The following is a 13460-nucleotide window of genomic DNA, read 5'->3' on the forward strand; positions in this document are numbered from 1 at the left end:
GATTTTAGTGATGGAATGCTGGTGGTTATTTCACAAAACAAACAAACAAACAGAACACCTTAAAATTTGGAACTTCTGTCCTTTAAGGTGCTTATATGTGAGGATGATGTCTAAAAACAGTGAAAGCTCCCTCAGTAAACCAGCTACAACTTGGTGTTACTCTCCTGTAGAGCAGCACTCTACTGAATGTGCAGTCACAGAGATATTTGCTTTCTTGGTAACATAATGTGGCAATGAAGTTGCTGCTGTCTACATAAATCCTTTCATCACTCATGTTCTGTTTCATCTGCCCTAACAATGGATATCTGTAAGGTAGAGGTAGTTGTCACACTATGAGTGAGGTTGTCCAAGTTCCCTTTATGGTCAGAGAGGATCTAGTCAACACACTGCAGGGAGTCTATTACTCTGATTAAGTATCTCTTCATTAGAGCCTAAAAGTCTTTTAACATGTTGAGGATAATTGTGATGATTGCTCTTTCTTTTTGCCTGTTTGTCTTCCCTTCAGTGTTCTTATTCAAGAACTATTGATCTCAGAAGAGGATTACATTCAGGATCTACAGTTCCTCCAGACTCATCACCTTAAGTACACTGAGGTCTGTCCCAATGTCCCAGGAGCTGTTGCCAGTCAGAAATCCACCATCTTCAGAAATATTGATGACATTGCTCGCTTCCATTCCAGGTAGGCATTCTCATGACCCATCATCTGAGACCAAAGAGTGGCTCACATGATGTCAGAGATAGTGTAGCTATGGTTACTGCGAAGAATGTGGAGCATAGGCAGTGCCAAGGTGCAAGGAAAATAATAAACCTTTTGGGATGAGAGATGATGGCATAACTTAAGTCAGAGAACAGGGCTGGGACTCCAAGATACCCCTCAATGCTTCAAGACTCCATGCGTCCAGCTTACTTTTAAGATAACTTAATTGTGTTAACCTGAGATTGTGCCTGATCTAAAGGTCTGGCTGCTGGGGCTGAGTTCTAGCCTCAATCCATCACCTTCTCAGGTGTCTTTTTTTGTTTGCTTCCACAGTGTCTTCCTCCGAGGCCTGCAGAAATGTGACACTGATGATGACGTGGCCATGTGCTTTATTAAACATGAGGCAGAATTTGATAAGTACATCCAGTACCTGGTGGGGCGGGTACAGGCTGAGTCAATTGTTGTAAGCAAAGCTGTCCAGGATTTCTACAAGGTAAGCAGTAACCAAAGTACCTGCTGAATGTGCATCCTATAACCCACTGCATCATGAAATGTAGTTATTAATTACAACTGTGATCCTGAAAATAATTATTAAATATTTTGGAGTGAAACCATGGCTACATATGATACTTTGCATTCACTCTCTAGCTCTCCCTGTTAGAAACAATGGATGTGTGAACATATTCACCTATCAGAGTGGTAGAACTATCTAATTTTGGCTTAGTGAGTTAGGTCTACAAAAGGGCACCATATGAGCACTTTAAGGGAGTAATCCTTTCTATTGCTGTTTATAAAAATATTTCCTCTTTTTTCCTTCTATGTACTTTTTTTCAGAGATACACAGATGAAATTTTAACTAATGAAGATCCCTCACATCCACTTATCCCACCACTGCAGCATTATCTGGAAAAACCCATAAACAGGATCCAGCAGTATCAGACTATTATCAAGGTGAAGAGACTTTGTTATATGATTATTTCTGATAGGCTTATATTCTGCTTTGTGCAACCCGTGGGGGAAAAAAACATTTTTATTTCATGTTTCTTGGCTTCCTCCTGATGTAACTACTGTCAAAAACTGATTAAGTTAAGGCAGTAAACATTACCAGTGATGGTGCTCCCTGAAAAGTTTTGTGACTGTAAATCCAGATGGAGGTTCACTGTCTCCAACACCATAAATTTCAGCAAGCTTTATCTGAATTAAATGTAAGTAGATGCATATATACATATATATGGATATATGTGGATAAATGTATGTATATATCCATGACAAGTGAGAATTTGTGTTGCACTGAGCAACAGTTTTGTTATAAAGATAAGCAATTTCCAATGTTCAAGACATTGAGTTACCAGTTTACCTCATTGTGTTTTGTATTGACATTATAGTATGATGAAATTTCTGTTTCTGAAAAGCTTTTCTGCACTTTCCTATTCTATCATCCTGAAATATTTCAGCTTTCAAGTTTTCATCTGTCCTGCTATCTTAGGTTCTAGCCAAGACCTCAGGAAAAAGCTTCAAAACAGCATTTTTCTGTAGTATTTTTCATGGGAAGTAGTACAACAGTATCCAGAAAGAAACTTGTCTGGCCAAAAAAATTATTTATTTTAGCCTTAGTGAGTAAGCAGTGTGAATAGTTTGAAGAAGGGTCAAATTAACTTTCTAATTTTGAACACCTGCCGGCACAAAGACATCAAGATTTTAAGGATGGCTTGGAACAGACAGTAAGCATGGGTGCTTCCCATGCCTTCAGTGCTAAAAGAGGGATTCATGAACAAATGTGAGAGCAAAAAGATAATTGCCCTTTTATACTTTTTACATCCTTTTGTATTTATATCTAATACCTACTCTTAGTTTAGCATTGTCCCATGAATTGCTTGCCTCATGGTATTGTCAGGATAAGCACAAGAGAAACACAATGGATACATTTACGATTGCTTTGGTGTTTGGTTTTGTTTATTGTTTATTGTTCTGTTTTAAATCACTGAAGCATGTCCGGTATTTGCTGCAACTTCGTCTTTGTTTAATTACAACTGATAAAAAGAAAAGCCAGACTGGTTAGTCAGTGAGGCTGAAGAATGGGTTGGAAAGCAAGACTTTGGTAGTGCAATGTGAAAGATTGGATAAATGTTGCTCAGATGAAAGAGCTGGAACAGATACTTGGGAAACTTCTTTTATGGAGGAAATGCACTTTTTTTATTCTGACCTCACAGTAACATTTGCATCATTCGTCTACAGGAATTAATCCGAAACAAAGCAAGAAACAGCCAAAATTGTACTTTGCTGGAGCAGGCTTATGCCATTGTGTCAGCACTCACCCAAAGAGCAGAAAACAACCTTCATGTCTCACTCATTGAGAATTACCCAGGGACTTTGGAAAGCCTTGGTGAACCTATCCGACAGGTAACTGGAATTTCTCAGTCTGTGTTATGCTGGGCAAGTCACTCGGTCTCGTTGTATCCCCTCTCTTGCATGGGAATCACTGAGCAGGGTTGTAAGGGAAAATTACAGTGATTATGAAACCATCTGGTGGAATTCAGCTGTCCACATTTAGACACTCGATTAAAAGAGTCCAGTGAATCACAGCCCAAGTGTGCTTGCTTCTCCCTAATGCCAGGGGGATCCACTAACCGAGCTGCTAGTGAAGATATATAAAATGACTATCTTTCTCTGATGAAGGAGATAAAATAAGCATATAAAGCACCCTCATAACACACAGGATATAATCCTCTAACACCATTAGTACCGGTGAAGTGTATCTAACGACATGCCGTGGTGGTTTTACTCTGCTGGGCAGCTGAACACCACCATAGCTGCTCTATCACTTGCCCTTCTCAAAGGAAAAGGGGGAGAAAATATGATGGGAAGGGCTCAAGGGTTGAGATAAGGACCCTGCTCCACGTGGGGTCCCTCCCACGGGATGCCGTCCTTCCCGAACTGAGCCTGCGGGGGCTGCCCACAGGCAGCAGCTCTTCAAGACCTGCTCCCACACGGCTCCGTCCCACGGGGTCCATCCCCCAGCAGCAAACTGCTCCAGCACGGGTCCCCCACGGGCAGCAGCTCCCCCCAGACCCCCTGCTCCTGCATGGGTTCCTCTCCACGGGCTGCAGCATGGAGATCTGCTCCGTGTGGGACCCATGGGCTGCAGGGGGACAGCCTGCTCCACCAGGGCAAGCCGCAGGAGAACTTCTGGCTTGGCTCTGGCCAACAGTGGGTCCCTTTTGGATCCATCTGGAGCTGGCTCTGATCTGACACGGGGCAATTGCTCAGCTCTGCTCACAGAGGCCACACCTGCAGCCCTCCTGCTACCAAGCCCTTGTCACGTAAATCCAACACACACATAGCAATACTTGAAGGACAATGCAATGACAACCACTGTGTCAGTCTGATTCATTGCCATCAGCATTAGAAGCAATCTGCTATGCTGTAATAAAACAACAGTGCATTAAGATGTGGATATAACAGTAAACATTTGTTATCTCGTTGCTGAAAAATGATGGTGAGATATCACCATAGTAATTATTGCAGAGTTACCACTATGTTCTCTTTCTTATTTTTCCTATCAGGGCCACTTCATTGTGTGGGAAGGAGCTCCAGGAGCTAGAATGGCATGGAAAGGACACAAAAGACATGTCTTCCTGTTCAAGAATTACATTGTGATCTGCAAACCGAAACGAGACACAAAGACAGACACCTACAGTTACATCTTCAAGAACATCATGAAGGTCTGGTCACTACATCCTCACCTACAGCTTTTCCCTGTCATTGAGAAATTCACATTTAAGTCCAGCTTCTTATCATCTAAAACCAGGATATTTCACAAATTCTTTTGAGCTCTTCCTTTGTTTCTGAAAGCCTTTGAAGCACAAATAAAATCTGTCTGTCCCAAAAGTCTCTCTGTGAGCCCTGTTAGAAACACACCCGAAACCACCAGAAGCATGGGTGGATTTTTACTGTGCATCAATGAGATTTACACATACAAGTGTTTATACTTCTTCGTTATCTCACTGAGTTAACTGCAAAAGTGTGTGATATTGATATTGAGTTTAGTTTGGGCGTATTTGCTAGCATTTGGTCTTTGTTTTTGGCAGCCTGTAGCGGTGGAAGTAAACTGGAGAAAATGTGTTTTTTGTCAAATGGCATAATCCCAGTGGTTCTCTTTACTGCTTATATCCTTTTTCTGAAAGCAATTCCTGTTTAGAAATGAAATGTTCAAAGCATTTGTCTGTCTCATCTTCAGACATTGAGGGCTCAGATTAAAACTGCAAGAAGTCACAAAGAGCATTAGATAGTGAACTCAGGCATTAGATATTGAACTCCAGTAAAAGACAAATAAACAAGAAAACAAAAACTCCTGTGGAGTTTGTGACTAAGTGCAGGCAGGGTCTCCTAAAAGTCCTTATCTCTGTTCTCAGGGATATTCACAGGCAAAATTTATTTTCCAAGAAGAAAAGGATGTTTTGTCTAGAGAGTGCATGCTCTTTAATTTCTTTCCATGTAGTCCCTAACTGTGCTGTTCCCAGGTGTTGGTGTCAGCCCAACAGCACTGCACTATAAGGTGGCTGTGTATCCCATCCTGGGATACCCTTTAATACTGGGTGTTATTTTCCCGAAATGTAATAATTACTCCCAGGAAAATGTTTGTTTGGTATCCGAAAGCCAGGTATACAAGGGAAAGGGCCCTGACTGCTGTTCAACCAAAGCTACGTTGTATACAGTTTGACAAATTTTTAAAACCAGTGTAAATAATCTTTGTTTCCCATTTTACTGTTAGGCAACAGGAGGTATGGTGATGGTTAGTAGTTGCTTTAATTTAAAACTTTTATTGAAAACAGTTTTGTTTCACAAAGTCTAGGTCCAGATCTGAACTGTGCGAAACTGTGGGATTTCAGGTTTGGGAAATGTTCTGGCTGAAATTCAACCCTACATAAAAAGAATAAAGAATTTGTGTTGACTTCCTTGTGTTCCTTCTGTCATGCAGCTGAACAACATAGATGTGAATGACGTCGTGGAAGGGGATGACCGCGCGTTTGAGATCTGGCACGAACGGGAAGATTCAGTCCGCAAGTACCTCCTTCAGGCGCGTACAGTGAACATCAAGAACTCCTGGGTGAAGGAGATCTGTGGCATACAGCAGCGAATCAGCCAGCCTGTCTGGAGTGAGTATGGCCCAGGATAGCCCAGACCTCTTAGTGCTTGCTTCAGGGTGACTCCCTGATTCAGGAAGGAGATTTTGTCATGGAGATTTGCTTTGGATTTTTATCTTGTCATTCAGGTTGTTTTGTCCTCACTGTCTTTTAATATTCTATCAATTTCCAATTCAGAAAATCTGTCAGCAGGGATATTAAATATTTATTGTACAGCTATCAGCCAGAAATGGTGCACTTTACAGCATAAGGAAATTTGTCATCTTAAAATGCCAGAACATAGTTGTTTTTAGTGTATATACATTGAAAACAAGTCTTGGCTGTTTATTGTTGTGCTTTTAGTGAGGTGTTCTAATGGAAAAGACTATCAGAACAATTTTACATAGTTTTGTATAGGTTTTATGTGGGCTTTATGTGGTAGGAATAAGTCAAAATAAAAGTCTCTTAACAGCATAGACTTGTTGTGTGGAGACCAATGGAATATTAGTTTTAATTTCAAGGGTGTATTTTAATTGGGGGAATTGTTTTATCCATTGCAGCTGTTTGGTGTCTGAATAATGGATGTGCTTATTAAAATCATGTTCTAAAAAATTCCATATCAGCAACACATTCATATTTTTTATTGTCCATCTTTATAGCCAACAGTGGACATTTGACAGACGCAGTTTATTCTCAAATAAGCAAGGACAGCATTTCCCCTTGAAAGTCACTAGCTGCTAAAATTTCTTAGCTTTCCATCTGAACCTCACAGAACTGCAGAAATTATGCCTGTTATCTTACCTTGTAACAGCCGTCCTACAGACATTCTATCCTCCTTGGGACTAACATGCTTATTCTGATGTTTCAGTACCTCCAGACTTTGAGGAAGAACTGGCAGACTGTACAGCTGAGCTGGGAGAGACAGTCAAGCTGGCTTGCAAAGTTACAGGAGCTCCTAAGCCATCTGTCAGCTGGTACAAAGGTATGGGAAGCAAGTCACAGGATGCATACTCAATTTCTTTTCTGTGTACATTGCTCTGTGTTAAGCTCTCAGTGGGTAATATAAAAGCTGATCACCTAGAGATACCCAATTCTAGCCTTACTGTTAGCTACTAAACCACCCAGACACAGGTAATAGAGATCTTCCCATGAGTTAATATACCCTGCTTTTCAAGTTTGCCTTTTAGTCTGTGTGAAACTACATCTTGTTGCAGTGAAACAATTTCTAGGAAATGAACAACTTGTTTATATTTGCTCAGGCATTTCTGTGTCACGGCACAGGCAGCTCTGTGGACGCACTCTTTTTCTCCAGCTGTAGTTGCTGTATTGCAGAGGAAACAACTTTGCTGTAACTTCATATTTTGTAAAAATTTGTTCTGCATGCTCACAGGCACTTTGGAAGTGGTCCTTTGGCTAGCAAATAAGAGCTATAACTACACCACACATACTTATATAAACATATTTATATAAACATACTTATATATAAACACACCACACATAATTTCACTTTTAAATGAGGACTGATGATAAACAACATGCCCAAACAGTGATTTACCTACTGGTTGTTTTGTAGACAGATGGAGAAAGATCAAGACCTCATTCCTCAACTACTACTATCAGGTGCTGAAAGATCAAACACAGCTCTCAGTCCTCTGAAGTAGAAGTGCTGGATTAAATTCTCAAGGATAAAACATACATACTAAATTATTTACAAAGACTTTTTTCCCTTTATATTTAAGATGGAAAGCCAGTGGAGGTGGATCCCCATCACATTATAATAGAAGATCCTGATGGTTCCTGTACGTTGATCCTGGACAACCTAACAGGTGTTGACTCAGGACAGTACATGTGCTTTGCTTCCAGTCCTGCTGGAAATGCCAGTACCTTAGGAAAGATCCTTGTTCAAGGTAAAGACCTGCACAGATGTATTGTTTCAAAGGGGTCTCTTATGTAATGCCATAAACAGGAACATTAAGATATTCTGGAAGTTCAATACAGCATGTAATGTATAATACTTTTTCTTTGATTATATGGTAGTAGTGAATTGTTCTTGGGTAAAAAAATGTGTCTTTTAATGTTTTGTGTGCAGAAATCATGAGGGTTTTGTGGTTGGATATACGTCCTTTATATCTGTTAGGGAGTTATCATATTTCCAGCTTTAACTACATTTATCCTTGCCTTGCAGTGCCACCACGGTTTGTGAACAAGGTTAGAAGTGCTTATTTTATTGAGGGTGAAGATGCTCAGTTTACCTGTACTATCGAAGGAGCACCTAGGCCTCAAGTCAGGTCAGTTCTTCGCACAGCTTTGCTACAAATCCTATTTTCCCATTCTGCATGGCCAGAAGAGTCCCCTTGCCTTTTTTTTCCAGGTTATCACCCTTTCATCTCTTTTTTTTTTTTTTTCCCACCTTATTGCCATCCCAGTGCTGACGCTTCCTGATCCCATCTTTCCCGAGCTTCTCAACATTTTTTTTCCTCTCTAGAATCTGAAAAGAAATACCTACAAATAATACTTTTAAATAAAAAAAAAGTACAAATAATCAGATCTAATGCCTTTTTATCATTCCTTTATCCTCCCTACCCTACACTTAAATTAAGCAACCCTTGACTTAATTAAATTAAGTGTTAAGATAGAAAGCTCAGGATAGCTTCTCATGATTAGAAGTTCTTTTCCCTGCATTGGCTGATGTTGTGTCTTGAGAAGGATCTCATAAACTTGCACATTTCAGTATCCATGTGTGATCTACCTACCTGTAGACCCATCTTCCAGGAAATAAGCTTTTGTCTAATGGTTATCTCCTGAGTTATTTGCCCCCTGATCTGATAGATGGATCAGTGAGCTGGGAACTTGTCTGTTTTTCCAGGCTTATATTCAATGTTTTTCACATACAGATGGTACAAAGATGGTGTACTGCTGAAGGGCACAAGTAAATACCAGACATTCAGTGAACCACGGAGTGGCATTCTAGTCCTGGTGGTCAAGAACCCTTCCAATGAAGATATGGGACACTATGAATGTGAAGTAAGTTCAGAGTGAGTTAGAGATCTGCTGTCTGACATGACAGATCAGAGAATTAATTTTACTGAGATCCGTTGCATGAAATTAGTGGCTAAGCAATCATTGCTGCATGCCATATCAAAAAAGTTTATACAAGTCAGGTTCTCCCTAACTAGATCTAAATTGTGAAGCTTCAGAATATTATGATCTGACAGTTTGGTTGTTCAAGTAATAACAGGGTGACCTTATTCTAGAGCTTAAATCCAGATCTCTAGAGCTACATCATGTAAAGTCTAGGATCATTCTGACACGACATTTTGTTTCTGGTCCATCTTTAAATTAGAACATATTCATGCCACTACAAATCCAAGAGTAAAAAGTAAAGTTTAAATAGAATTGGAAAGCACTGACATTCCTGTTTGTTTACTAAGCTTATATGGGGAGCATCTAAAAAAATTAGAACCAATGTGCTGTAAAACATTCTCTAAAAATTAGTCATGGTCTGTGCATTCAATGTAATAAAATAGTAATAAACTCTCAGCACTCAGCACTAAAATTGTACACAGCTCAGCTCACAGCAACCTCACAGTTATCCCGCATAATTTTTAATTAGGTCTATATAATTTAAAGTTTTCTGTTAGAATTTTAGCAAAATCACATTACCTTGCATTTGTCATTTAGCTAAGATCCCAAGATCCAGTATCACTGGTTGAGTAAGATTGAGTGGATTAAAGGATGATAAAGAGAAAACAGCAACTGCTTAACTACCACTTAAATGGGATATGACAGGAATTCATGTCTCTTGATAAAGACAGAGTGACATTAGGACCAAGTCACAGATCAAACGACCAGTAACTAAGCTAGCTGTTTGGCCATAACTTGTCTGTGTGAGTCATTTGTGGTAGAATATTATGAACTCACTGAGCAGCATGTGTTCATTGAAATTGTAGCTTTGATCTGGAGTTACATATTCATCTCTGTCTGTTGTCATGTAATTGTGATGCATTTGTATTACAGCGTAGAAAGATTTTAAATTATGAAAACATCCTGCATTTTATTCAGTACTGCATAATTTTTTTTAGCTGGTGAACAGATTAGGGTCAGCAAAAAGTGGAGCAGAACTTTACCATCACACTGCTGCAGCCCTGACTCAGGACAGGAGAGGAGACCAAGCCATTACCATAGAAGGTATGATCCTTGACCAGCTCTGTAAGTATGCCAGTGAATTACTCCAAAACACTCTCATCAAGGTTCAAATATATTTGCAATCTTATCCATGTTGATTATTGGTGTACATGTCTGCGTATGTCTACAAGATGTGCATGGGTATACTGCAGCTCAGCTCTATACCCATCACCATCTGTTGATTTCCATATCTGGCAAATCAACTTCATCATATAATGTTCATAAATGCATTATATGAGAAAGGAGGAGCAAATGAAGGGTATGTCACACCACTGTTAGCGCAAGAAAAATGTTTCTATTCCTGTCGCAGTACTTGAAAACATATGTCAGCCTGGCAGAACATGAGTTATATATTACTGAGAAAAAAACAGGGGCCAGTAAGTAAAGCTGAAGATGCATTGTGATTGTTTCTTGAATGGAAAGCTTCTGGAATGATTAAGAAAGCAAAACTGACAGCTGTATGTCACGAACAATTTAGTTCTCCTGTTAGCTAGGACTGTTCAGGTATTAAACATCACACAGTCATAGAATCTATGCTTTTTTTTTTTTTTTTTTTTTTTTTCCCTGTATCTTTTATCTGTATAAGTAGGGTGATATGGGCTGATCTTACACCTATCCAATAATGCATCTATTTCTTAACACATTTAGGAAGTGACTTCTTGTAGTTACCTACGTACTAAAGGGATTCCCACAAGCAGTATGTTAGGCATGCTTATTGTAAACCTATCATGAATTAGTTTATATCAGTGGCTGTATCTGAGTATGGCACATTCCCCAGCATCCAAAATTGTTTTTTCATACATGTCCTTGGCTGTCTGGGCATGGGCCAACCAGTGCTGTCTCTCTAGAAGAACTCCCAGCAGCAATTCAGGAGATAATACAGCCAAGGGACAATTTATAGTACATAGTAAATGGTTTACTGTTTTAAAGGGTGAGAGAGATGACTAGGATAGGCACAGGCCATTCCATGCCAGCAAGCATTGGTGTCAGAGAGCTGTTTCAGATGCAGTTGGAGGAGACATGGCCAACAACAGCTATAGGTTTGCCAAGAACTGTAGAACCTTCTTCCCTCATTGTCAGTGTTTTCACATTAACTCATGATAATAACAGGGGTTCAATGTGCTTTTGACATGGGATAAGTGTTATCAACATTCAAATGAGAGCGATCAAATGCAAAGACCTTACTCATAGAGCTGCCAGGCAGCAAACTGTTTGTGAAAATGGTACTCCATTCTCCTATTTTCTTATAATTTTCCCCAGGTTTCTTCTGGTCCTGTCTGAGACAGGAACCTGGTCTGGATCGACCTTGGGGTCAGCCCTCTGTAGGAGCTGATAATGTATTGCTACACTATGAGGTTTCAGCCACACTAGGGCATTATGAGTAGTATCCAGATCTTTGTACTCACTTGTTTTGGTTTTATGCTTTCCTTATGGTCCTTAACCAGAGTACCATCAAATCATTCAACAACATTGCAGGGAAAATGGTATTACTGTAGTTACACTAGAATTGTTTCAGTAGCATAAACCTTGAAGTACTTTAATGCTTTGTCCTTGCTGAGACATAAAAAGAGAAAAATAATTTATATGCAGCATGTAGAGGAACAGAAATAAATTACTGTTAGGGTCGTATATCTTCATGAAGTTCAATTGTGCCAAGGTAGAAGATATAAAAACAAACAAGGATTGTAGAACAAGTAAAAACTCTTCACAAGAGTTGTGAAGCGTTATTCAGCTCATGGGGTTACAAATGTGTGTGTTCAGCCCTGAATTAGTCACGTAATGTGTCATTCCCACATTCATAAACAAACATATTTTATGGGTTTGGTTGAAGAAATATAATTGGAGCTTGCCCGCAAGCTCCAAAAAATATTATCATGAGATCGTTTTTGGCCCATGATGTGCAATTGCCTGAGCTTGGTAATAGGGAAGGAAATAGTTCCCTGAGTCACCTCCATGGAGAAACAGTGAGAGCTGCCCCAGGCCAACTGGAGCAAAAAGCAGGCTCATCCATGGAGCATTATTACTGTTCTGAGCAGAATCATATCGGGGTGAATTTGGCACAATGCACTTGAACGAGGAGGGAATTCATGGCTTTCCTGGGAATCAATAACCATCTTTGATCTACCTATTGAAAAATCAAGCTCATCTGGCAAAGAACAGGAGGACGGATGGATCTCATGAAGGCTTTCACTTTCCATCCTTACAATCCTTCCTACTTGTGAAAATGGGATTATTTCTAACTTCACCAAGAGGACTACATTACTGCTGTGTGGTATTATTACATTAGAAAATAGATAACTGCGTCTGTTTCCTAGCTCACTTGCACGGTGGGCCTACATTCTACCTGATTTTTTGTTGGTTCTGTGAAATGTCTATTACCAGAGCCTCTTGAGGCACCCAAGAGCCTTTAATTGCAATTATTTTAGTTGTTATTCTTCTGCCTTTTCTGTACTGTTTATTATACTGAGCCAAACCTACTGTTACAAGTTGGGATACCATTAGTACAGTGGTTTACGGGCCCTGGCCTGCAGTCAGTGATGGTACACAGACCCACATTAGGGTGTCTTAAAAACAAACTTCTTGTCATTATGTTTAAATTCATGGTATGGGAATTTGCACATCCATTGGAAGGATCAAATTGAAGAATGGAAACCACTGAACTAAGTGTCCCCTTGCAAACAGTTGCAATTTAGGCTTTAGGCCTGAAAGGCTGACTTCTGCCTTCAGTTACACCTGGTTGTTTCACTGAAGTCAACTGAGAGTTGCTTTAAAAATCCTCTTTCTGTGGATATTGGGAGAATTTTAGACACTTTAAAAACATGTAATTGGAAGATCTGTCTCTTTGACTTCAAGTTGACTGTCTGCTTTGTGGCCACCTGCCTCGCTGCTTAACCTACATACAGCAGATCTGACCTGACATGGGCTGATGTGCTCTGGCATCCCTTTTTAACACCTTACTACTGCAATCCATTCATCCCAGGTTCACTAACTTGTTCATTTTTTTTGTTTTTTCAAGAAAAACAAAGCCCAGATTCTGAAAAGAGTTGAATTTATTTTTTTTTAATCTGGGTGACCAGGTGCAGGATGCATAGGGAGACAGTCAGCAGTAGGGGAAGGGATCAGGTACTCAAAGGGAGATAAGCCAAACCTTTAAGAAAAATACCCCAAATCTAGCACAGGTAACAGAAATTTCTGCGTAGTTTAGTGTTAGTTCACATGAAGAGCTTTGGGCAAGTTACTTAGTTGCTTTGTACTAGGCTTTTGGTAATACCCATCTTGTGACATAAAGCTAAGTATTCTGAGGCTCTCAAATGTGAGACTGCTTTAAATGCAGAAGAGCATTAGATCTCCTAGTGTTACCCTTTTGCTGAAGAAATAGGGCATATGAGTTTGTTCCCCCGAACATTTTAAAGTTTCCCATTTGGGGTGATGATTGAGATATTAATCTTGTTATT

General features: G+C 39.8%; 1 protein-coding gene across 7 annotated transcripts in view; it reads left to right on the forward strand.

The window, feature by feature from the left end:
• OBSCN (obscurin, cytoskeletal calmodulin and titin-interacting RhoGEF) overlaps nucleotides 1-13460 on the forward strand; it is a 182777-nt gene that overhangs the window by 129824 nt on the left and 39493 nt on the right. For all 7 annotated transcript variants that reach the window (XM_035317274.1, XM_035317267.1, XM_035317268.1 and 4 more), the window contains 11 exons: nucleotides 506-679; nucleotides 1031-1190; nucleotides 1532-1648; nucleotides 2933-3097; nucleotides 4261-4419; nucleotides 5676-5853; nucleotides 6689-6802; nucleotides 7560-7727; nucleotides 8006-8108; nucleotides 8715-8844; nucleotides 9903-10008. In XM_035317274.1, the coding sequence (XP_035173165.1) occupies nucleotides 506-679; nucleotides 1031-1190; nucleotides 1532-1648; nucleotides 2933-3097; nucleotides 4261-4419; nucleotides 5676-5853; nucleotides 6689-6802; nucleotides 7560-7727; nucleotides 8006-8108; nucleotides 8715-8844; nucleotides 9903-10008 (1574 nt within the window). The remainder of the gene's footprint in view (nucleotides 1-505; nucleotides 680-1030; nucleotides 1191-1531; nucleotides 1649-2932; nucleotides 3098-4260; nucleotides 4420-5675; nucleotides 5854-6688; nucleotides 6803-7559; nucleotides 7728-8005; nucleotides 8109-8714; nucleotides 8845-9902; nucleotides 10009-13460) is intronic.

Source organism: Oxyura jamaicensis, chromosome 2, assembly GCF_011077185.1.
Source record: "Oxyura jamaicensis isolate SHBP4307 breed ruddy duck chromosome 2, BPBGC_Ojam_1.0, whole genome shotgun sequence".
In the NCBI taxonomy this organism is placed as follows: domain Eukaryota; kingdom Metazoa; phylum Chordata; class Aves; order Anseriformes; family Anatidae; genus Oxyura; species Oxyura jamaicensis.